Source organism: Hyla sarda, chromosome 10, assembly GCF_029499605.1.
Source record: "Hyla sarda isolate aHylSar1 chromosome 10, aHylSar1.hap1, whole genome shotgun sequence".
NCBI classification, from domain to species: domain Eukaryota; kingdom Metazoa; phylum Chordata; class Amphibia; order Anura; family Hylidae; genus Hyla; species Hyla sarda.
In genome coordinates this window covers 121,217,075-121,243,247 of record NC_079198.1, presented here as the reverse complement: position 1 = coordinate 121,243,247, position 26,173 = coordinate 121,217,075, and the positions used below count along the sequence as shown (strand labels likewise).

At 46.0% G+C, this 26,173-nt stretch overlaps 1 protein-coding gene across 4 annotated transcripts in view; it reads right to left on the bottom strand.

Annotated features, from left to right (window-relative positions):
* MFN2 (mitofusin 2) overlaps positions 1 to 26,173 on the bottom strand; it is a 71,422-nt gene that overhangs the window by 26,957 nt on the left and 18,292 nt on the right. Inside the window, exons 1-3 of one of the 4 annotated variants that reach the window (XM_056541832.1) lie at positions 6,809 to 6,904; positions 745 to 804; positions 486 to 664 (exon numbers count right to left, since the gene is read on the bottom strand). In XM_056541832.1, coding sequence (XP_056397807.1) covers positions 486 to 660 — 175 coding nt within the window. In that variant the 5' untranslated portion in view covers positions 661 to 664; positions 745 to 804; positions 6,809 to 6,904. Of the gene's footprint in view, positions 1 to 485; positions 665 to 744; positions 805 to 6,808; positions 6,942 to 26,173 lie in introns of those variants that run through there. The other 3 variants (XM_056541833.1, XM_056541831.1, XM_056541834.1) reach the window with 3 other exon arrangements.

Below are 26,173 nucleotides of genomic sequence, written 5' to 3'. Positions count from 1 at the left end.
GACTCCTTTAAAAGGAGCACTCCGGGATAAGAAAACGTATACCCTATCCTAGGGGATGAATTTCAGACCGCTGGGGCCACCCATGATCTCCCATACAATGCCCCAGTAGCCAGTGGCAAGGGGGAGTGTCCGACCACCGCAAGACGTGGCGGCAGCTGACACCTCCCCTCAATACAGCTCTATGGGAGAGCCGGTGCGCTGCATTGGGCAGTCTCTGCCATAGACCTGTATTGAGGGGGGTTGTCGGCCGCCACATCATGCGGTGGTCGAAATGTGCTATTTCAGCAAATAGCTGAGGACCCCGTACAGGAGATCGCGGGCGGCCCCAGCGGTCGGACCCCCCGCGATATGAAACCTATCCCCATCCTTAGGATACTTAGGATCCCAGAGTTCTCCTTTAAATACATCCTGCTGCACTGAATTTTGGGAAACGCTTTCTCCTCCCAGTATATTAGATACCATTTATATTTCATGCTTTTTCTTACCCTCCAGGAAGTTGTAGCTTTCCTGGATATAAGCCCCGAGCTGATCGAAGATGCCATTGATCTTCTTCTTGGCAGTCACGAAGTGCTTGAGGGGAGAGGCGTTGACGTCCGCCATGTATCTCTTATCCTTCTTATTGGAGATCTTCGCTGTTGGTCGGGCGAACAGAAGGGACATTGCGCTGCGGACAAAGACGCGACCATTAGGACCAGGGAACAATTCGATACGCAACAATTTCTTCACACAGGATGGTATACTGACCGGCCGGAACACTGCGCTGACGCCACGCCGAGCCGAAACTGCCGAAAACCTTTAAAGTCCCTATCAGCGGAAGTAGATGGAGTGAAACAATGTAACGAAACATGAAGGAGAGCAGAGCTGTGAACGTGAGGAGCTACCGGAGCCATTTATAAATACAAACATACAGGACTTATGGTGACACAAGGTGACAGTCAGGTGGGGCCGATAGGAACTCTGCTGTCTGTGTGTTATACTGTCTCTATGACTATACGGAAAAACCCACACCCTGCAGATTAAAAAGGAAGTTTAAGTGACTAACACAATGTAACAAAACATAGCTTAAAGGGCTACTCCGGTGAAAAACTACATTTTTTTTTCTAAATCAACTGGTGCTAGAAAGTTAAACAGATTTGTAAATTACTTCTATAAAAAAAAATCTTAATCCTTCCAGTACTTATTAGCTGCTGAATACTACAGAGGAAATTCTTTTCTTTTTGGAACACAGAGCTCTCTGCTGACATCATCACCACAGTGCTCTCTGCTGACCTCTGCTGTCCATTTTAAGAACTGTCCAGAGTAGGAGAAAATCCCCATAGAAAACAAATGCTGCTCTGGACAGTTCCTAAAATGGACAGAGATGTCAGCAGAGAGCACTGTGGTCATGATGTCAGCAGAAAGCTCAGTGTTCCAAAAAGAAAATAATTTCCTCTGGTAGTATTCAGCAGCTAAGAAGTACTGGAAGGATTAAGATTTTTTAATAGAAGTAATTTACAAATATGTTTAACTTTCTGGCACCAGTTGATTTAGGAAAAAAAATATATATTGTTTTTCACCGGAGTACTTATCAGCTGCTGTATGCTCCACAGGAAGTTATTTTCTTTTTGAATTTATTTCCAGTATGACCACAGTGCTCTCTGCTGACACCTCTGTCTGTCTCAGGAACTGTCCAGAGTAGGAGCAAATCCCCATAGCAAACCTATCCTGCTCTGGACAGTTCCTAAAATGGACAGAGGTGTCAGCAGAGAGCACTGTGGTCAGACACAAAGAAAATTTAAAAAGAAAAGAACTTCCTGTGGAGCATACAGCAGCTGATAAGTACTGGAAGGATTAAGATTTTTAAATAGAAGTAATTTACAAATCTGTTTAAATTTCTGGCAACAATTGATTTCAAAAAAATTGTTTTTCACCGGAGGTTTTACAACAGAAAGTGAAGGGATGACTTCTTATACTAGTGGTCTCTAACTGTGGCCCTCCAGATGTTTTAAAACTTCAACACCCAGCATGCCCGGACAGCCGGTAATCACGGTAATTTCAAAAGGATAAAAAATACAGTGGGGGGATTTTTATTTTCCTGCAGGCCCTGGCCTGTAGGGAATTTTTGGTAACTGTTGGAGAACCCCTTTAGAGGAATATTATTGTTTAGGCATATCAAAATTATATATATATATATATATATATATATATATATATATATATATATATATATATACACACACACACACACACACACATTTATATATACACATTTTTTTATTTATTTTTTCTTGTATAACAAAAAGTTATAGAATTTCTCAATAAACTTTCTGCATCAACTCGCTATACAGTTCCTGACATGGACAGAGGTGTCAGTAGAGAGAACTGTGATGATGATCAGACTGGAAAGAAATCCAAAAAGAAAATAACTTCCTGTGGCGCATACAGCAGCTAATAAGTACTGGAAGGATTAAGATTTTAAAATTTTCAATTTACAAATCTGTTAACATTTCTGGCACCAGTTGATAAAAAAAAAAAAATAATAATAATAATAATAATTTTTCCCAGCGGAGTACCCCTTAAAGAGTGTGTGTATCCCAGTCATGCAATGGAAACAAGTACAAGGCTTCTTAGGGTCCTTCCAAAGGGGTGGGAAATGCCACAGATTACGTTAACATGCTAATGATGTAAAATCCGTACTGCAGATCAAAATCCACCTGGATTCTGCACGCAAATCCATGGCATATACAACCATTGTGAAAGTACTCATAGGGCCCATTCACACGGCGAAATTTCAAAGTGGATTCCGCTCGTAAATTCCAACGTAGCAGCCTCCCATTGTTTTCAGAGGGATTCTTCTGCACTGTGCATATGGCGTATTTTCTAATTACGGCCTCCGCCGAAAGATCTAACATGTCAATTCTTGTCTCCGAATACGCTTAAAGGGAACCTGTCATCAATCCATATTGTCTAAACTAACTCAGTTATATTCCCCAACTACTCCTAACACCCCTCCTGGCCTTAAATAAAAATAAAATAAAAAAAATGTATACAAAAAAAATTATGTCTGAGCTTTAAAAAGCTGTGTATCATACCGTTGCCCTTGCTCACATTGTGTGAGCTACCAGCAGGAGAAAGTGGGTGTTCCCCAGCAGGGGCAACGTCACTGAAGCCTGTGAGCTGTGCCTCACCATGCCCCACATGCACTTCCTGAGTTTGGTCTCCTGCCAGGCCGGGTGGAGACCAAACTAGCTGTTTGACTTGTGGCAGGATACAGAACAGAGCCACCTAGTGGCCGTTTTTTTTCTATCCCATTAAAAATATATAAAGGTTGAGAATTTTAACAGCAAGTAAATAGCAAAGTGTCTCATAATTACATAAGGAACAATATAAAAAAGTTTAGTTTTGTGACAGGTACTCTTTAAAAATGCATTGCCGTCTATGGAGACGTCGCATTTCCAAGGGGTCCCGTTTCAGCCAGCGCCCGCCATCTGCATGACGCCTACCCGTGTTTTCTTGGCAGACATTTTGCACATTATCCGCTGTGTGAACATGGCCTTACAATGGCAGTATGTGTGTCTCGTAACAAGCCAAGCACCTGTGTGTCCATCTCTTCCATCGCACACAATGACAGCAAGCAGAGATCCTGAAAACTGTCACAAACTGATTCAAAATATATAAAAAAGGGAAATCATGTACGACAGTTCTGCACAGGAAAGCTTCTCCAGATATTGCAGTACTACAGATCTCAGCATGCCCTGGAGCTGTGGTTCTACAAGAGCTGGAGAGTGAATAGCGTCCGGACCCCCTGATTCTTGCATTTCCTTTTGGCGAGCCGCCATATATACAAGACATAAGCTCATGAAATGTAATAGTCAGGGGTCCGGCAGGCCTTGCCAGCTGCTCACAGAATGGTGCAGGGTATCTGTGCCAAAGGGCAGAAATATATATATATATATATAGCAGCCGGCATCATGTGACCAGTCCAGGTACGGCTGGCGTCTGGGATTTGCCCTTCAGACGTACAGATAGCAGAGGTGTCGCTAGGTGAAGGTTTCCGGTGTTGTCAGTCGTCAGGAATGAACCTGCGGCCCTGATATTCCACCTGTCATATCAGCTCGGCACCTGTCCAACCAAAACGGACAATGCTGATCACTCCGGAACGGGTTCTAGATCATTCTGGGAACACAATACAGGCTAATGGGCAGCTGCTTAACCCTTCTGTAACCAGAGCTGCACATGATAATGTACATGATAGCCACAGCTGGAATCGCCTTACCTGGAGCTCTGTGAAACTACAACTCCCAGCATGCCCTGACAGCCTTCGGCTGTCAGGGCATGCTGGGAGTTGTAGTTTCACAGCAGCTGGAGGTCGGTGCCTTGCAAAAACTTTTACTCAATCAGGATGAAATGTTTATATGGCGCCATCATCCAATCCCTGCAGAGTACAGGCACCTGCTGCCGCGGGCGGGGGGTGGTGGTGGGGTGGGGGGGCTGTGTACGTGCAGAAGTCATCGTCCGGTCACACACAGCATCGTATAACGCAACACAGGATCGAGATTTCTGCATCTCCCAAAGTGTGTGTGATACATAGAGATACACCCTAACTGCACAGAGTCCAAAGTGTCACCATGACAGGTGTAAAGTGTCACAACGCTGAATCGGGTACAATGTATCACCGCAACACTGCATCGGATACATAAAAACTACACTGGGTGCCAAATGTCACCAGACGCTGGATACAATGTATCACCCCCCCCGGCTGCACCGGGTACAATGTATCACCCCCCCCCGGCTGCACCGGGTACAATGTATCACCCCCCCCGGCTGCACCGGGTACAATGTATCACCCCCCCCGGCTGCACCGGGTACAATGTATCACCCCCCCCGGCTGCACCGGGTACAATGTATCACCCCCCCCGGCTGCACCGGGTACAATGTATCACCCCCCCCGGCTGCACCGGGTACAATGTATCACCCCCCCCGGCTGCACCGGGTACAATGTATCACCCCCCCCGGCTGCACCGGGTACAATGTATCACCCCCCCCGGCTGCACCGGGTACAATGTATCACCCCCCCCGGCTGCACCGGGTACAATGTATCACCCCCCCCCGGCTGCACCGGGTACAATGTATCACCCCCCCCGGCTGCACCGGGTACAATGTATCACCCCCCCCGGCTGCACCGGGTACAATGTATCACCCCCCGGCTGCACCGGGTACAATGTATCACCCCCCCGGCTGCACCGGGTACAATGTATCACCCCCACGGCTGCACCGGGTACAATGTATACCCCCCCACACACACACGGCTGCACTGGATACAATGTATCACCCCCACAGCTGCACCAGATACAATGTATACCCCCCCCCCCCCCACACACACACACACGGCTGCACCGCATACAATGTACACACACACGGCTGCACTGGATACAATGTATACCCCCCCCCCCCCACACACACACACACGGCTGCACCGGATACAATGTATACCCCCCCCCCCACACACACACGGCTGCACCGGATACAATGTATCACCCCCACAGCTGCACCAGATACAATGTACCACCCCCACAGCTGCACCGGATACAATGTATCACCCCACAGCTGCACCAGATACAATGTATCACCCCCACAGCTGCACCGGATACAATGTATCACCCCCACAGCTGCACCGGATACAATGTATCACCCCCACAGCTGCACCAGATACAATGTATACCCCCCCCCCCACACACACACACACACACACACACACACACACACACACACGGCTGCACCGGGTACAATGTATAACCCCCCCCCCCACACACACACACACACACACACACACACGGCTGCACTGGATACAATGTACACCCACACACACAGGATACAATGTACCACCTCACGGCTGCACCGGATAAAATGTATCACCACAACGCTGGTTTGGATACAATGTATCACCACGAAGCTGAATTGTATACAATGTACAACCACAAGGTTGCACTGGATACAATGTGTCACCGCAAACGCTGTATTGGATACAATGTATCACCACAACATCTCACTGGATACAATGTATCACTGTATTAGATACAATGTATCACCACAACACTGCACCAGATCCTCCCCCCCAGCACATACAATACAGAACAGACATAACATTCTATGAACGCTCCGGCCCGTATGATGGGGACCGAATTATTTCTGTGTACAGACCTGTAGATTTATATGGCGCATAACACCGGAAAGAAGCGCAAAATTATAATATAGCAGAATACAGAGATAGTCCTGTGATCCGGCACCTGATAACCCCCCAAAACCTGACTAAACAGATTTGTGAAACTATTTACAGCGCAACATTTTATTCTTTTTCCCATACAACCAGAATGTGATCCGAAACATCTCATAGCGCCAATTAAAAAAATAAATAAATGAAACAGCGGTCACGGTGAAGGTTCTCACCCTCTGGTGCCTGTTCACACTACATAATCTGCGATAAGTTTATGGTAATTTATACCGCGTTTCCTACAAGTCCCAATCACTGTCTTTTAGTCCAGAATATCTGATTGTCCGGCATGTTAGCTGGAAATTAGAGAAACGTCATTGTATAAAGCAGTGTTTCCCAACCAGTGTGCCTCCAGCTGTTGCAAAACTACAACTCCCAGCATGCCCGGACAGCCTTTGGCTGTCCGGGCATGCTGGGAGTTGTAGTTTTGCAACAGCTGGAGGCACACTGGTTGGGAAACACTGTTATAAGGAGCAGAGAATGTGACGTCAGTAGCTGGATTCCCCACCATAATATAACTCTATACATTGTACTCCGCTATAGCCTATGGCAGCTCACCTGTTCTGCTCAGACCTCACGCTTTCCTCCGGTCCTCTCCGGCTGAATCGCGCCCATCACCGGCCTGTGAAGGGTACAGTACAGGAAGCCGCTCCCCTCGTCTCCAAGCCCCGCCCTTCCCTGCATGTGATTGGCTGGCTGATCTCAAAGGCCAAACACTAGAGGGAAAATCAACTTTGTCCCCCTTTGTCTCTCAGTCAGCGTGTCCGGAGCGGTGTAATAGTGGGCGGGGAACGGACTCCGAAAAAATGGCCGCTTCGGAGCCGCGTGAGAAGACGATGTTTTACCTCTAGTGGATAGGAGTGTGGAAGGTCAAGGAGGTTTCCCTGGCAATGCTTTGTAAGGGCTGTGACTGAAGGCTGAGGTCCTGGTCCTTGACAGTAGTGGGAAATAGACGGCTGCCTGGTTCCCATCATTATCGCCCCCTGGTGGTCGGGTCCTGCACTAGCATAGTGTTTAGATTTCTCAATGTCTCTTGGCCTAATCTAAGGCCCCATTCACACTACAGTTATGTTCCTGCATTCTGACATCTGTTATTCAGCAATAATGGGTCATGAAAAAATGGATAAATAAACTGAATACAACGGATGATAACTGATGACCAATTTTAACCAGTTAACGACCATGGACGTCTATACTCATCCATGTGCCATTAACCAGGTATGACGCGTGCTCCCGACTCCAGCCCATGTCATACCGGAAGGCCCCCGGCTGATTCCTGTACCTGGGGGCCGGCGTCAATAGCAGACATGCGGCGATTGCTGCGGGCGGCTATTAACCCTTCAGATCGCCGCTGTCAAAGCTGACAGCGGCGTCTAAAGGTGCCTTAAATCCCGTCCCTGGTGGTCCAGTGGGGTGGATCGTCCCCGGCAGCGCGATCGCAGGGGGGGACAATCTACTGGGGAGGTAGAGGGCTTACCTCTGCTTTCATGGCGGCTGCTGCTCTGTGAATGATAAAGCCTGGCAGGACCAGGCTTTATCAATCGAGCGCAGAGCACACAGATCAATGGGGTTCTATGGAATCATATTGATCTGTGGTATGCCTCGGGGGGTGTAGGGTAGTTGGGGTGTTGCTGTAGTATATGAGAGGTTAATTTAACCCTTGTCACTCGTGACGCCAGGGTGAGGGTTAAAACTCTGAGGTAATGCTGGGCCTATCGAGCGATAGGTGAGTGTAGAATAACGGATTGTCCACAGCAGTGCTGAACTGGAAAACTTGTAGAAACTTTTTACTGAAGATTTTCTGTACATGCAGTAACAGTCCAGATAACAGAGTCTATATACAGAACGGCAATGACTGACAGTCGGTTGGGACCGGTAAGCTCTCTTTGGAATAGGAGAATTGGATTGCATAGATCCGTTGGATTTAGGGGTTGGTTTAGGTCCAGTGAAGTCCGAAGATTTCGGGGAATTGTAATAACTCACAATTTGGATTATGGCCGAGGCCGCAAGGCTTTGGCCTAGTGGTTGCCGATGGCAGCTGCGCAGATCCTACCGCAGCCCACGAGGAAAGAGAGAGATTAATGGCCGCAGCTCCCTTATATGGGCAGGGGCTGAACCGTTTTAGATTGGTCCATGTCAGCTGCCACTCACTGTTACATAGGATTGTGGGTGATCACCTGACTAGAACCACCAAAGGTCCTTTAGCAAACCATAGAGTTCTGTGAACCAAATCACATGACCCGCAGGTCCTGCGATGCTAACAAGGTAGGCATCTTAAATATACATATTTACACTTTTATTTACACAAATTTTAGCTAACTGAGGGGTGACGAGGGGTTAACTAAGGTAGAGGACCCCCACTGTTCCTAGGGACTCCGACTTTGGGGACCCCACCACAAGGTACGGTATGAAATACGGTACCGGGACACCACAGATCTGTATGAGGAATCTAATGATTCCTCCTAAAAGTCCCCTAAGGGGACTAAAAGTGTAAAAAAAAAAAAAGTTTAAAAAAAGTTTAACCCCTTAACGACCACGGACACCGCATCTAAAACGAAAGTAAAAGCTTCCTGGCTGCTCAGTGGGGCTGATCGGGATCACTGCAGTGAATATGCGGTGTCCTGATCAGCTAGGACTGGAGGGTCACTCACCTTCCTCCGGCCCGTCCAATCGGCGATTGATTGCTCCAAGCCTGAGATCCAGGCTTGAGCAATCGACCGCCAATAACACTGATCAATGCAAAGCTATGGCTTTGCAGTTTACAGTGCTGGAAATCAGTGTAAAAAAAAGTTATTAAATGTGATTGAACCCATTCCCTAATAAAAGTCCAAATTACCCCCCTTTTCCCATTTAAAAAACAAACAAACAATAATAATATATCATTATTTCAACCCGCAGGGTCAATGGCGTATGCACAAAAAAAGTCCAAAATAGCGTATTTTTGGTCACTTTTTATATCATGAAAAGATTAATAAAAAGCGATCAAAAAGTCTGATCAATACAAAAATGGTACCGATAAAAACTTCAGATCATGGCACAAAAAATGGGCCCTCATACCGCCCTGCACACAGATAAAAAAAAGTCAATAAAAAAGTTATAGGGGTCAGAAGATGACATTTTTAAACATAAACATTTTCCTGCATGTAGTTATCATTTTTTTCCCCAGAAGTACAACAAAATCCAACCTATATAAGTAGGGGATCATTTTAATCGTATGGACCTACAGAATAAAGGTCTTTTTTACCGAAAAAATGTACTGCGTAGAAATGGAAGCCCCCAAAAGTTACAAAATTGTGTTTTTTCTTCAAATTTGTTGTACAATGATTTTTTTTTCCATTTTGCCGTAGATTTTTGGGTAAAATGATTGATGTCATTACAAAGTAGAATTGGTGGCGCAAAAAAAAAAAAGCCATCTGGATTTTTACGTGCAAAATTTAAGGGTTAGGATTTTTAAAAAGTAAGGAAGAAAAAACAAAAGTGCAAAAACAGAAAAACGATTGGTCCTTAAGGGGTTAACTGACATTCTATCAAAATGAGGGACATGTGCCATCCGTTAGCACCCGTTATAGTCCGTTATTTTATATCCCTTATTTTATTTCCATGTTACTTCCTGGTTGTAATGCTGTACTGAGCATGCTCAGTACAAAAAAACGGATCATAAAAAAAGTACAATAAAGTATAATAACTATTGAAACCTTTGTGAGATTGGTTAGTGAGGATTTAAAAAAAATAGGGATTATCGATGCCAAGCTTAAAGGGGTACTCCGCCCCCTAGACATCTTATCCCCTATCCAAAGGATAGGGGATAAGATGTCAGATCGCTGGGGTCCCGCTGCTGGGGACCCCCAGGATTGCCGCTGCGGCACCCCGCTATCATTACTGCACAGAGCAGACTCGCTCTGTACGTAATGACGGGCAATACAGGGGCCGGAGCATCGTTATGTCATGGCTCCGCCCCCTTGTGACGTAACGGTCCGCCCCCTCAATACAAGTCTATGGGAGGGGGCGTGGTGGCCACCACGCCCCCTCCCATAGACTTATATTGAGGGGGCGGCCCGTTGCATCACGAGGGGGCAGAGCCGTGACGTAACAATGCTCCGGCCCCTGTATCGCTAGTCATTACACGCGGAGCGAGTCTACTCTGTGCAGTAATGATAGCGGGGTGCCGCAGCGGCAATCCCGGGGGTCCCCAGCAGCGGGACCCCGGCGATCTGACATCTTATCCCCTATCCTTTGGATAGGGAATAAGATGTTTTGGGGCGCAGTACCCCTTTAAACCACTAGAAGAAAGTTTACCTTCATTTGTACATGACACCAATGACATGTTGAAGAGATTTGAGGGATTACATATTGAGGATGACACCATTTTGGTAACGTGATATAGAATCACTCTATACAAATATACGCCACAGTGATGGAATTGCTGCAACAAAGTTCTTTTTTGGAAACTAGTGACACCACAAGAAAGATGACTGAATTTATTCTGCAATTGCTTGAGTTTACACTTACTCATAATCTGTTTATTTTTAAGGGGTCCCTGTACCAGCAACTCCAAGGTACAGCGATGGGGGTGGCCTGTGCTCCCTCATACGCTAATTTATTCTTGGGGTTGTGGGAGAAGGACCTCTTCCTGTCAGACCATGGGGGCATTGAGATGGATTGCGTCCTATTTTGGGTGCGGTACATCGACGATGTGCTCATGGTCTGGCAGGGGGATGAGATCCAACTGGCTCAATTTATTTCCAAATTGAATGCCAACGACAAGAATATTCATGTTACTTATCAATGTCATCGTGACTGTATAGATTGTATAGACTGTATCGTGACTGTATAGATTGTATAGACTGTATCGTGACTGTATAGATTGTATAGACTGTATCGTGACTGTATAGATTGTATAGACTGTATCGTGACTGTATAGATTGTATAGACTGTATCGTGACTGTATAGATTGTATAGACTGTATCGTGACTGTATAGGTTTCTTGGATATAATTAGAGACCAATCTGGGGTCATCCACACTGACATGTACCGGAAACCGACATCCACCAATACCTATTTACATGCATCTTCATTTCACCCCCAGCACATGATTGCAGCTGTACCCACTGGACAGTATCTGAGAGCTCATCGGATTTGCTCATCAGAGACATCATAGACTTACATAGCGGGGGCGGGGCGTGACTTCACACAGGGGCGGAGTCGTGACGTCACTATACTCCGGCCCCCGTGGTTGGCACCCGGCAGTTTGTGAGCTGGCAGCGCGGCGTGCAGCTCAAAGAGTGCCAAATGCAAGATTATGGTGGTCCCCAGCGGCGGGACCCCTGCGGTCAGACATCTTATCCCCTATCCTTTGGATGGGGGATAAGATATCTTAGGACCGGAGTACCCCTTTAAATACTGGACTGTATTAGGCAGAGATATGCTGATTGAGATATATATATATACTTTCGGGGAGGTTGGTGACACCAACCCTAGTGACACCACTGGATTGTTCCATTATGTAACCCAAGGAAAATGCCAGAAATAAGCTGCGTGGACACACAGCCTCAAAAGCTAAAAAACCATCTTGTGGGTGTGGAATGTCATATTTCCCTATTCACTTCCAGCCAACATCTGGTCGCGTCATTTTTGGCCCAAAGAAAAGCCATGCAGCAAGTATTGCATTTTTTGAAGATGTTCTTTTTTTTTTAGCTTTAACGGCAAAATCTACAATGTACCTGGTGATGTGTGCGGTAAATACATACTGTGACCAAGGCGCCATCTTTTAATTTGATTTATTGTTGGCGAAATGTCGCACAGTAATGGCTATTTCCTGTTTTCCACAAGGACCTTTTCTGAGTGTTACCGTATTTTTCGCCGTATAAGACGCACTTTTTCTTCCCCAAAACTGGGGGGAAAAAGTCGGTGCGTCTTATACGGTGAATACAGACCTATTGCGGCGGTCCCTGACCGCCGCGTCTGAAGGGAAAGTGACACTAACCCGGCTGTTCAGTCGGGCTGTTCGGGACCGCCGCGATTTCACCGCGGGCTTACAGGACACCGGGAGGGACCTTACCTGACTCCTCGGTGTCTTCTCCGTTCAGGGATCCCCTGTATGGCCGGCGCTCTCCTTCCTCATCATCACGTCGTCGCGTACGTGCGTAACGGGGGGGGGGGTTTATTAACTGAACAGTAATATGAACGGATAAGTCTGTTTGGATCCGTTATTATCCTTTTTTTTTCTTTTAAGTCCGTTTTTATTTTTGACGAGAGAAGAACGGGACGGGTCTAGACGGCCGTGTGAACGCAGCCTAAGAATGAGCATGAATGAGAAAGCTCTAAAATTCCGTAATTCTTTCTATGATGGGTACATAGCTCCCCCTGCTGGTCACTGCACATTTTGTTTTAATTGACTTAGATTGTGATATCCTCATTTAAAGGAGTAGTCCAGTGGTGAAAAACGTATCCTCTATCCTAAGGATAGGGGATAAGTTTCAGATCGCAGGGGGTCCGACTGCTGGGGCTCCCCGCGATCTCCTGTACGGGGACCCGACAGTCCGCGGGAAGGGGGCGTGTTGACCACCGTACAAAGCGGCAGCTGACACGCCCCCTCAATACAACTCTATGGCAGAGCCGGAGCGCTGCCTTTGGCAATCTTAGACTCTGCCATAGAGTTGTATTGAGGGGGCGTGTCAGCTGCCGCTTCGTGCGGTGGTCAACACGCGCTATCTAGCCAGCGAGCCGGGGCCCTATACAGGAGATCGCGGGGTGTCCCAGCGGTCAGACCCCCCGCGATCTAAAACGTATCCCCTATCCTTAGGATAGGGGATACGTTTTTCACCACTGAACTACTAATTTAACCCCTTAAGGACCGGGGTTTTTTCCGTTTTTGCATTTTCGTTTTTTGCTCCTTGCCTTTAAAAAATCATAACTCTTTCAATTTTGCACCTAAAAATCCATATGATGGCTTATTTTTTGCGCCACCAATTCTACTTTGTAATGACGTCAGTCATTTTGCCCAAAAATCTACGGTGAAACGGGAAAAAAAATCATTGTGCGACAAAATGGAAAAAAAAATGCTGTTTTGTAACTTTTGGGGGCTTCCGTTTCTACGTAGTACATTTTACGGTAAAAATGACACCTGATATTTATTCTGTAGGTCCATACGATTAAAATGATCCCCTACTTATATAGGTTTGATTTTGTCGGACTTCTGAAAAAAATCATAACTACATGCAGGAAAATTAATACGTTTAAAATTGTCATCTTCTGACCCCTATAACTTTTTTATTTTTACGTGTATGGGGCGGTATGAGGGCTCATTTTTTGCGCCGTGATCCGAAGTTTTTAACGGTACCATTTTTACATTGATAGGACTTATTGATCGCTTTTTATTCATTTTTAAATTATATAAAAAGTAAGCAAAAATGCACTATTTTGGACTTTGGAATTTTTTTGCGTGCACGCCATTGACCGAGCGGTTTAATTAATGATATATTTTTATAATTCGGACATTTCCGCACGCGGTGATACCATATATGTTTATTTTTATTTTTATTTACACTGCGTTTTTTTTTTTATTGGAAAAGGGGGGTGATTCAAACTTTTAATAGGGGAGGAGTTAAATGATCTTTATTCACTTTTTTTTTCACTTTTTTTTTGCAGTGTTATAGCTCCCATAGGGACCTATAACACTGCACACACTGATCTCTTATACTGATCATTGTTATCCCATAGGGACCTATAACACTGCACACACTGATCTCTTATACTGATCATTATTATCCCATAGGGACCTATAACACTGCACACACTGATCTCTTATACTGATCATTGTTATCCCATAGGGACCTATAACACTGCACACACTGATCTCTTATACTGATCATTGTTATCCCATAGGGACCTATAACACTGCACACACTGATCTCTTATACTGATCATTGTTATCCCATAGGGACCTATAACACTGCACACACTGATCTCTTATACTGATCATTGTTATCCCATAGGGACCTATAACACTGCACACACTGATCTTCTATGCTGATCACTGGTTTCTCATAAGAAACCAGTGATCAACGATTCTGCCGCATGACTGCTCAGGCCTGGATCTCAGGCACTGAGCAGTCATTCGGCGATCGGACAGCGAGGAGGCAGGAAGGGGCCCTCCCGCTGTCCTGTAAGCTGTTCGGGATGCCGCGATTAGCTATTCCGAACAGCCCGACTGAGCTAGCCGGGAACTTTCACTTTCACTTTTAGCCGCACGCTATTAGAGGCGGGTCCCGGCTTCACTATGACGCCGGGCCCACCGTGATATGACGCGGGGTTACTGTGTAACCCCGCGTTATATCAGAAGAGCAGGACCAAGGACGTACCGGTACGTCCTTGGTCCTTAAGGGGTTAACCCCTAGAGGACGCAGGACATAAATGTACGCCTTCGCTGCCTGGTACTTAAAGGGGTACTCCGGTGAAAACCTTTTTTCTTTTAAATGAACTGGTGGTAGAAAGTTAAACATATTTGTAAATTACTTCTATTAAAAAATCTTAATCCTTCCTGTACTTATTAGCTGCTGAATACTACAGAGGAAATTCTTTTCTTTTTGGAATGCTCTCTGATGACATCACAAACACAGTTCTCTCTGCTGACGTTATTATAATAATAACGCTTTATTTATTGTTGTCCTTAGTGGGATTTGAACCCAAGTCCCCAGCACTGCAAGGCAGCAGTGCTAACCACTGAGCCACCATGCTGCCCTTAGCATACATCTGCTATGCACGGTTGCTAAAATGGACAGAGATGTCAGCAGAGAGCACTGTGCTCGTGATGTCATCAGTGTTCCAAAAAGAAAGGAATTTCCTCTGTAGCATTCAGCAGCTAATAAGTACTGGAAGGATTAAGATTTTTTAATAGAAGTAATTTACAAAAATATGTTTAACTTTCTGCAACCAGTTGATTTTGAAAGAAAAATGGTTTTCACCGGAGTACCCCTTTAAAGGAGATCTCCAGCGAAAAATAACTTATCCCCTATCCATAGTATATGGGATAAATACCTGATCGCGGGGATTCCGACTACTGGGGCCCCAAGCGATCACCAGGACGGGACCCGGCACTCAGTGATGACCATGCGCTGCAGCTGGCACGCACTCCATTCATTCCTATGAGACCACCAAAAAGACCTGAGTCCAGCTCTTGGGTCTTTTCGGTGCTCCCATAGAAATGAATAGAGCACTTGCCATCTACCGGTAGACGACACCGCTCCTCACTGAGAGCGCTGGGGTCTGTCCCGGGACTTATCCCCTATCCTTTGGATAGCATGTAAGTTATTTATGACCGGACTACGCCATTAACCCACTAGGGGGTAGTCTTACGTTTTGTTTTAATCCTATTGACCCACAGTGCTCTGTGTAAAACTAAAACCCCTTAAAGGGGTACTCCGTGGAAAACATATATATTTTTTTTAAATCAACTGGTGCCAGGAAGTTAAACAGATTTGTAAATTACTTCTATTAAAAAATCTTTATCCTTCCAGTACTTTTTAGCAGCAGTATGCTACAGAGCAAATTCTTTTCTTTTTGAATTTCTTTTTTGTCCTGTCCATAGTGCTCTCTGCTGACACCTGATGCCTGTATCAGGAACTGTCCAGAGCAGGAGAAAATCCCCATTAGAATCCTAGGCTGCTCTGAACAGTTCCTGATACGGACAGAGGTGTCAGCAGAGAGCACTGTGGACAAGACAAAAAAAGAAATTCAAAAAGAAAAGAATTTCCTCTGTAGCATAAAGCTGCTAAAAAGTACTGGAAGGATAAAGATTTTTTTTAATAGAAGTAATTTACAAATCTGTTTAACTTTCTGGCACCAGTTCATAAAAAAAAAAAAAAAAAAAAAAAAAGTGTTTTCCACCGGAGTACCCCTTTGAAGTTGCAAAATTGCAGTTTTCTTTTCATTTCCGGCCTCAAATAATATTTTTTCGGTGTTGTGACGTACATTTTATGGTAAAATTTAAAATATATTCACAAAGTACAAATGGTCGTGCAAAAAAACGAGCCCCCCATATCGGTCTGTGGATGAAGAGAAAAAAGGTAACATATCGTATTCCCTATCACTGTAGACACAGTGTGTAATGATGTACAGACCCTAAACCAGTGTTTGCCAACCAGGGCGCCTCCAGCTGTTGTAAAACTACAACTCCCAGCATGCCCGCACAGCCAAAGGCTGTGCGGGCATGCTGGGAGTTGCAGTTTTGCAACAGCTGGAGGCCCCCTGGTTGGAAAACACTGCCCTAAACATCCGAGTTAGCCTAGGTTAGTGATCTCATCACCCCTGTAGCTCTCCAACTTTTTGGTAACAAATGCTCCTGCAGTACCTATAACCTACCACAAGGTGTCCTACTGTACAAACAATGAACTTACATGAACTTGACTACTTTAGAATTCCCAATTCGAAATGTTGTCCCTTAAAGGGGTACTCCGGTGGAAAACATTTTTTATTTTATTTTTTTTAAATCAACTGGTGCCAAAAAGTTAAACAGATTTGTAAATTACTTCTATTAAAAAATATTAGTTCTTATTAGCAGCTGTACAGAGGAAATTCTTTTCTTTTTGAATTCCTCTTTTGTCTTGTCCACAGTGTTCTCTGCTGACACCTGTTGCCCGTATCAGGAACTGTCCAGAGCAGGAGAAAATCCCCCATAGCAAACCTATGCTGCTCTGGACAGTTCCTGACACGGACAGAGGTGTCAGCAGAGAGCACTGTGGACAAGACAAAAAAGAAATTCAAAAAGAAAAGAATTTCCTCTGTAGTATACAGCTGCTAAGAAGTACTGGAAGGATTAAGATTTTTAAATAGAAGTAATCTACAAATCTGTTTAACTTTCTGGCACCAGTTCATTTAAAAAAAAAAAAGTTGTTTTCCACCTGAGTACCGCTTTAATCCACAGAATAGGGGATGTCATTTTCTGAGGCTACATTCACACTACAAAATCTTCCGTCCGAAGATATTCCGGGAGAAGGTTCTGTCAGCTGCAGGCTTCGCCAAAATCCATCAGTGCTAAAACACATTCATTCTTTTGCTGTCCGGGTATGCTGGGAGTTGTAGTTTTCCTACAGCTGGAGGCACCCTGGTTATGAAACATAGTTCTAGGGCAGGGGTCCTCAAACTACGGCCCGCCGGGTGTTTTTGCCTTAGGACATCCCTGTGTTCCGAAAGATGCTTTCGGAACACAAGGATGCCTCTGTGAAGTCCCTGCGGCCCGCGTTTACTTAAAAAACGCGGGGACCGCCGGGAGCAGGCGCACGCAGCGACGTCACTGACGTCCCATGCGTGCGCCCATGGAAACCGAGCGCGGAGCAGCGGAGAAGAAGAAGCAAGGACGCGCACGCTGGTAGTAGGTAAGTGTTTACCGGCGGCGCGTCCCTTCGGTGTTCTGACCACCGACCCTCCGGTCCTGCTATGGCCGTAGCGGTAGTCGGAACACTGAAATGGGGCAGTACACAGGCATACAGTATCCAATTTGGGGGACTATACTGCCAGCCTAATGTGGGGGAACATACTGCACCTAATGTGGGGGAACATACTGCCAGCCTAATGTGGGGGAACATACTGCACCTAATGTGGGGGAACATACTGCACCTAATGTGGGGGAACATACTGCCAGCCTAATGTGGGGGACTATACTGCCAACGTAATTTGGGGGACTATACTGCCAGCCTAATGTGGGGGACTATATTGCACCTAATGTGAGGGAACTATACTGCCAGCCTAATGTGGGGGACTATATTTCACCTAATGTGGGGGAACTATACTGCCAGCCTAATGTGGGGGACTATATTGCACCTAATGTGGGGTAACTATACTGCCAACGTAATTTGGGGGACTATACTGCCAGCCTAATGTGGGGGACTATACTGCACCTAATGTGGGGGAACTATATTGCACCTAATGTGGGGGAACACACTGCCAACGTAATGTGGGGGACTATATTGCACCTAATGTGGGGGAACTATACTGCCAGCCTAATGTGGGGGACTATATTGCACCTAATGTGGGGGAACTACAACCTAATGTGGGTGAACTATACAGCACCTAATGTGGGGGGGAACTACTACCTAATGTGGGAGAAACACAAAAACAAATATAGGAGAGCGGACAGGATCGATATTTATATGCAGCCACTTTTCAACTTTCCAAGCGCAATTTTACTTACTTCGGTGAGAGGGGTTTTTTCGTCCTTAAACCCCCCTCAATCCGGCTAGCCTTCGAACAAGTTTGTTTCCACCACGCTGTCCAGATGTATGGCACACCGTCAATCGATCACTTCTTTTTCGGATCCGTCCGAAATTTTTCTTTAAAATCACTGCAATGCACTTAACTTAATTCAAAATTTCTGGGGGCTCTGCTGCCAGGAAATGGTTGTATTTAAGGGGGTGTCCTCCGCCGGGTCTGGGGAGGGCAGCTCACACACACCGGGATCCCCAGTAATCAGGCCGCTCAGGCGCGGTGTCCCCGGTATATATAGAGAGGCAGGGCTCCGGCAGCTGACAAGTGTATATCCCGTGAGGAGGAGCTTGTCAGCTGCCGGAGCCCTGCCTCTCTATATATACCGGGGACACCGCGCCTGAGCGGCCTGATTACTGGGGATCCCGGTGTGTGTGAGCTGCCCTCCCCAGACCCGGCGGAGGACACCCCCTTAAATACAACCATTTCCTGGCAGCAGAGCCCCCAGAGATTTGCGAAATTTTGAATTAAGTTAAGTGCATTGCAGTGATTTTAAAGAAAAATTTCGGACATATCCGAAAAAGAAGTGATCGATTGACGGTGTGCCATACATCTGGACAGCGTGGTGGAAACAAACTTGTTCGAAGGCTAGCTGGATTGAGGGGGGTTTAAGGACGAAAAAAACCCTCTCGCCGAAGTAAGTAAAATTGCGCTTGGAAAGTTGAAAAGTGGCTGCATATAAATATCGATCCTGTCCGCTCTCCTATATTTGTTTTTGTGTTTCTTCATTATATTATTCGGAGTGACGAGTCACTTGCCGAAGAGGATTGATGCGGAGAAAGGACTGATATAAGAGATCACTGGTTGTATCTACGGGCTTTTTAAAGTGTGTGAGTGGTTCTAGTAACCACTCACCAAGTGTAAGTGTGAATTGTACTGCACCTAATGTGGGGGAATTGTACTGCACCTAATGTGGGGGAATTGTACTGCACCTAATGTGGAGGAATTGTACTGCACCTAATGTGGGGGAATTGTACTGCACCTAATGTGGGGGAATTGTACTGCACCTAATGTGGGGGAATTGTACTGCACCTAATGTGGGGGAATTGTACTGCACCTAATGTGGAGGAATTGTACTGCACCTAATGTGGGGGAATTGTACTGCACCTAATGTGGGGGAACTGTATTGCCAACACTAATGTGGGGGAACTACAACCTAATGTGGGGGATCTATACTGCCAACCTAATGTGGGGGGAACTGTGCGGTGTACTTAAAGTGGTAGTCCACTAATAAGATATATAAGTGTGCATAGGAATTTATTCATGTTTTGTTATCTATAGTCCGGCCCTCCAACGGTCTGAGGGACCGTGAACTGGCCCCCCGTTTAAAAAGTTTGAGGACCCCTGTTCTAGGGCATACATCAGCTGATAAGTACTGGATGGCTTGACATTTTTAAATTAAAGTAATTTACAAATCTGTATAATTTTCTGACACTAGTTGATCCCAATTTTTCCCCCCCTTTTGAGTACTCCTTTATGATATATGCTTGCTGTCAGTGAATGGAATCATCTGTACAGAAGAAGAAGAATGCTGCTGACGCAATGTAACAAGCCCTGAATCTGTGGTATCAGAGCTGGCTCTCATGTTCTTAATGGAAGGTTTTCTCATTTCCAAGCGGAGTCTGGCAGAAAATTTTATTGCAGCAGAGTCCCATTGTTTTCAAAAGGATTCTTCTGCACCGTGCACATGTCAGAATTTCCATGGCAGAAACATCTGCCGCAGAATTCTTTCTGTGGAATCCGCACGGAATTGCATGGCATTACTAGCACCAGCATGTTCTGCCAGTGCCCCCAGGTCTGCGCAATGACTGCCGGAAATATTTCGGCCGGACATACCGCAAAAAAATAGCATAAGATTGGAGCCGGCTCTCATGTTCTCAATGTAAGTGTTCTAGTCACTGACAGCAAGCAAACTAATGCAAAAAAAAAGTAAATCGATTAATGTTTCATTTTATGAAAAATGTTATAATTTTTTTTATCTTAAAAGGTTGCACAGAAGAACACCGCACCTGTTCTATAGTTAGGCCGGGTTCACACTACGGAATTTCCACCTGCAATTCCGTTTTGAATTTGCAGGCAGAAATTCCGCTTACTAAAATGTATGGTGTAGTGAATGGTTTTTCCGTTCACAAATTCACACTTTGAAATTTGTGAAGCGGAATTTGTGAACGGAAAATCCGCTTGGAAATTTCTGCCTGAAGAATGGCATTGTTCATTCTTCAGGCAGAAATACTCGCGGAACACATTGCAGTCTATTGGAGACTGCAGTGTCCGCGCGGGTCCTGGCGCCGGCTGGCCGCACTCGGAATCTCCAGGTGGAAATTTTGAATTGATAAGACGCTAAGGCTAGGTTCACACTACGGAATCTCCGGGCATAAGGTTTCCTGCCCGGAGATTCCAAGTGCATCCAGCACCGACTGATTCAGACGGCGCCAGGACCGCGTGGACATTGCAGTCTCCAATAGACTACAATGTGTTCCCCGAGTATTTCCATCTGAAGATTGAGCAACGCCATTCTTCAGACGGAAATTTTAAAGCGGATTTTCCGTTCAGAAATTCTGCTTCCAAAATTCTGGAGTGTGAATTGGTGAACGGAAACCCATTCACTACACAGTACATTTTAGTAAGTGGAATTTCCGCCTGCAATTTTCAAAGTGGAATTGTAGGCAGAAATCCCGTAGTCTGAACCTAGCCTAAGATTTGTCGGGGTTAGGTTAGGTTCACACTATGGAATTTCCCCCTGCAATTCCTCTTTGAAAATTGCAGGCAGAAATTCCGCTTACTAAAATGTATAGTGTAGTGAATGGGTTTCCGTTCACAGATTCACACTCCGGAATATGTGAACGGAAACTCCGCTTGGAAATTTCCGCCTTAAGAATGGCGTTGCTCATTCTTCAGATGGAAATACTCGGGGAACACATTGGCCCTTATTTAGTGTGTTGTGTAGGTTTCTTTGTGGGTTTTAATTCCCTACAATTTATTTTCCACGGTATTTACTAAGGTTTCCCTACATTTTCCACTTTCCCTACACTTTGCTTTTTTTACACATGTTCTAATCTGTCAGGTTTTCCTCAGATCCAATCCACCACATTTTCTGCGGAAACCTTAGTAAATATGTTGGGTTTTTGTGAAAATGTCGGGAACACGTCCCTTTTCTGATACCACGCCCCCTTTCCCGGCGGTCACGCCCCCTTTTTCGGGTTTTCTTAGCAAAATGGAGTGTTAGTCGGGTTTTTTTAAATTCTGGCGCAAATTCTGGCGCAGACAGAATTTCTGGCGCAATGCCACAGAATCTGGCGCACAACCCGACAAAACAACCCGTCGGGTTTGCAATAGTAAATGAGGACCATTGCAGTCTATTGGAGACTGCAGTGTCCGCACGGTCCTAGTGCCGACTGAGGCTGGGTCCACACTACGTTTTGTCCCATACGGGAGCGCATACGGCAGGAGGGAGCTAAAACCTCGCGCTCCCGTATGTGACCGTATGCGCTCCCGTATGTCATTCACTTCAATGAGCCGACCGGAGTGAAACGTTCGGTCCGGTCGGCTCATTTTTGCGCCGTATGCGCTTTTACAACCGGACCTAAAACTGTGGTCAACCACGGTTTTAGGTCCGGTTGTAAAAGCGCATACGGCGCAAAAATGAGCCGACCGGACCGAACGTTTCACTCCGGTCGGCTCATTGAAGTGAATGGCATACGGGAGCGCATACGGTCACATACGGGAGCGCGAGCTTTTAGCTCCCTCCTGCCGTATGCGCTCCCGTATGGGACAAAACGTAGTGTGGACCCAGCCTGATTCAGTCGGTGCTGGCCGCATTTGGAATCTCCAGGCGGAAACTTTCTGCCTGGAGATTTCGCAGTGTGAACCTAGCCTTATGATTACACAGGGTTATTTGTCAGGTTCTCACCATGCGACATTCTCAAGCAAAACAAAGGCACACACAGAAGAAAAACACTCCATAAAAAATATACTGCATGTTCTTCCACACAACAAACCATAAATGCACTGTTCTTCCTGGTAGAATAGAATAAAGGTCATCCATACTTCTCCTCACTGTACACTATTCTTACATAACACTGACATTTCCAGGCTATCCTGCAGGGCCATAGAAGCCGCTTAACAGGGGTGGAACTATAGGGGGGCCGGGGCTTTGGTCGTACCTGAGCCCTGGACCTGAGGGGCCCAAAGTGCCCCTGTCCATGAGGAGACCTGTGCTACCAGTGTAAGGTTAGGTTCACACTACGGAATTTCCGCCTGCAATTCCGCTTTGACATTGCAGACAGTATATAGTATAGTGAATGGGTTTCCAATCACAAATTCACACTTCGGAATTTGTGAACGGTAAATCTGCTTAAAAATTTCTGCCTGAAGAATGGCGTTGCTCATTCTTCAGGCAGAAATACTCCCGAAACACATCGCAGTCTATTGGAGACTGCAGTGTCTGCGCGGTCCTAGCGCCGACTGATTCAGTTGGCGCTGGCCTCACTCGGAATCTCCACACGGAAATTTTCTGCCCAAAGATTCCGCAGTGTGAACCTAGCCTAAGGGTCTATTTACACAGTGGAATTTCCACCAGCGGAATTCCGCCTCAAATGAAAGCCCAATGGGATTCCGCACTCCCATTGACACTTCCGAATTTCCGCTTGCGGAATTCCGCAAGCGGAAATTCCGAAGTGTCAATGGGTGTGCGGAATCCCATAGAAGTGTATCGGGCTTTCATTTAAGACCCTTAGGTGACCAATAGATTCAGAATTGGGGCCCTGGAGCTTCAAATTCCACCTCACTTTTTATTAGATAGCACATTGTTTTGTTAGGCCTCATTCACACTACGGAATCTCCATGCGGATCTCATCTGGAGCAGGGCAACGTCAAAACAAGCCGACGCTAGGATCACTCGGAAAGTAGGTGGCAATGCATTTTAGAGGGGATTCCGCCGAAAGAATAAAGGGCGAGATTTATCAAAACCTGTGCAGAGGAAAAGTTGACCAGTTGCCCATAGCAACCAATCAGATCGCTTCTTTCATTTTTGAAAAGGCCTTTGAAAAATGATAGAAGTGATCTGATTGGTTGCTATGGGCAACTGGTCAACTTTTCCTCTGCTCAGGTTTTAATAAATCTCCCCCAATGGGAGGCTGCTGCACCATATTTTCCAAGCGGAATTCAAATTCGTAGTGTGAATGGGCCCTTAGTTTTGTGGTTTTTGGTATTGTGCATGCTTTCAGTAACGGTAGGTTTACATCTATACCACACATGGATGTACCAAAAAAGACCAATTTGGCTCAATGTCTTTGTGGTATACACTTTTGTCTGTGTTATACACTTGTATCCGTTTGTGTATGTTTGCGGACATTTTAAACATATCCTTTTTTTTTTTTTTTTTTCGTGGCGTATTAGAGTGGTATAAATGTGAACAAGCCCTAACAGAGAACAGCATAAAGGAGTGTATAGGGCAGTGTTTCCCAACCAGGGTGCCTCCAGCTGTTGCAAAACTGCAACTCTCAGCTATCCGGGCATGCTGGGAGTTGTAGTTTTGCAACAGCTGCAGACACACTGTTTGGAAAACACTGGTATAGGGATACCTTACCTCAGAGAACAGGTTGAATTTTAACCTGTTTGGTCTTTTGTTTGGTCAGAGATAAGCGGCACCACTTGTGCACGAGTCACTTATCTCAATCCCTTCTATTTATATAGCAAGTAAGCTGTAATTGCAATGGCAACTGAATGAAACCCTCTAAGAGAATCCAAACCAAAATGAACAACAAAATCCAAGTGGATTTCATTGAGGGTATCTGGTGCACAGAAATGTTCAGTAATCCATGCATGAGGTGTTTATCCCATAAGGGTACGTTCACATGAGCAGACCCACAGCGTATTTTACGCTGCGGTTCCGCTGCTGAAGGACCGCTGTATGGTGGCTTTACATGTGCCTGCTCGGAGTGGCAATACGCCGCTACGAGCAGACACACTGCGACGTGCGAGTCACCACGCGCGTGCGCAGTATACTCGAACATTACAGCTGCTCTCTGCCTAGCTCATGGAGCAGGGGGAGCGGCCGTGATGCGTGCGAGTACACCGTGCATGCGCGGTGACTCGTACATCGCTTCAGTGTATCTGCTCGTAGCGGCGTATTGCCACTTCGAGCAGGCACATGTAAAGTCACCATGCAGCGGTCCTTCAGCGCCGGATCTGCAGCGTAAAATACGCTGTGGGTCCGCCTGTGTGAACGCACCCTAAAGGAGTGTTTTCCAATCAGGGAGCCTCCAGCAGTTGCAAAACAAGTTTGCTCATTCTTTAGGCGGAATCGGCACCGAGTTATGGTCTGTGGAATGGTAATGTCGGGGTGCTCGGAAGCTCTTTATGGAATTTTTCCATCTGGAGTTTCCTTAGTGTGAACCTAGCCTAAGACTACATTTTTGGAGGCGTCTTTGGATTTCTCCTGACATTTGCCAAACCCAGACCACAAGATAGAGAAGTGTGATCCGTGGCTCCAGAGAACATATTTTAAGCAGTGACCTCTTACACTGGAGCAGTGTTTCCCAACCAGGGTGCCTCAAGCTGTTGCAAAACTACAACTCCCAGCATGCCCAGACAGCCAAAGGCTTGCTTTTTATGTCTCTGTGTCAGCAATGGGGTCCTCCTGGGTCTCCTCCATAGTGGGGTCCTCCTGGGTCTCCTCCATAGTGGGGTCCTCCTGGGTCTCCTCCATAGCGTTTCATTTCATTTAAATGTTGACGGATAGTTCGCTCGGACACTGATGCTCCCTGAGCCTGCAGGACAGCTTGAATATCTTTGGAACTTGTTTGGGGCTGCTTATCCACCATCCGGACTATCCTGTGTTGACACCTTTCATTCATTTTTCTCTTCTGTCCTCGCCCAGGGAGATTAGCTACAGTGCCATGGGTTGCAAATTTCTTGATAATGTTGCGCACTGTGGACAAAGGCAAATCTAGATCTCTGGAGATGGACTTGTAGCCTTGAGATTGTTGATATTTTTCCACAATTTTGGTTCTCAAGTCCTCAGACAGTTCTCTTCTCCTCTTTCTGTTGTCCATGATTAGTGTGGCACACACAGACACACAATGCAAAGACTAAGTGAACTTCTCTCCTTTTTATCTGCTTTCAGATGAGTCTGAGGTACAGTCAAGTGAAGACCTGAGAGTTGTCTGGTGTTCCTGAGGGAGACCAAGGCCTAGTCACTTTCCGTGGAACCCCCTACACGTTTTTGCCTGCGGTCGGGAAACCGCATACGGCCGAAAATGCAGCCGACCGGAGGCTGCGGTTCACTCCGGTCGGCTCATAGACATGCATTAAATACGGTTCCCCTATACGACTGAGTGCGGGCGCCGCTATTAAGCCCGCCCCCCCCCCCCCTCCTCCCATCCGTATACGGGAACCGTAGTTCAAATCGTAGTGTGAACCCAGCCTTAGTATTGTTTCTGCAAATTCAGCCAAAGGGTGACAAATTCTTTTAAGCGTCATATAGTACAGCTTGGAGGTGGCTTACTGGCATAAAATTGGCACCTCTAAAATCCCTGCACAAGGTGTTCTCCCTGTGCCCCGTACTGTGTATGCTCCCGGAGAGCTAACCATTAACTCAGGCTCATGTCTCCACTTCACTGCACAACGATCAATCTACCTGAAACACTGAAAACGAATCCTGCC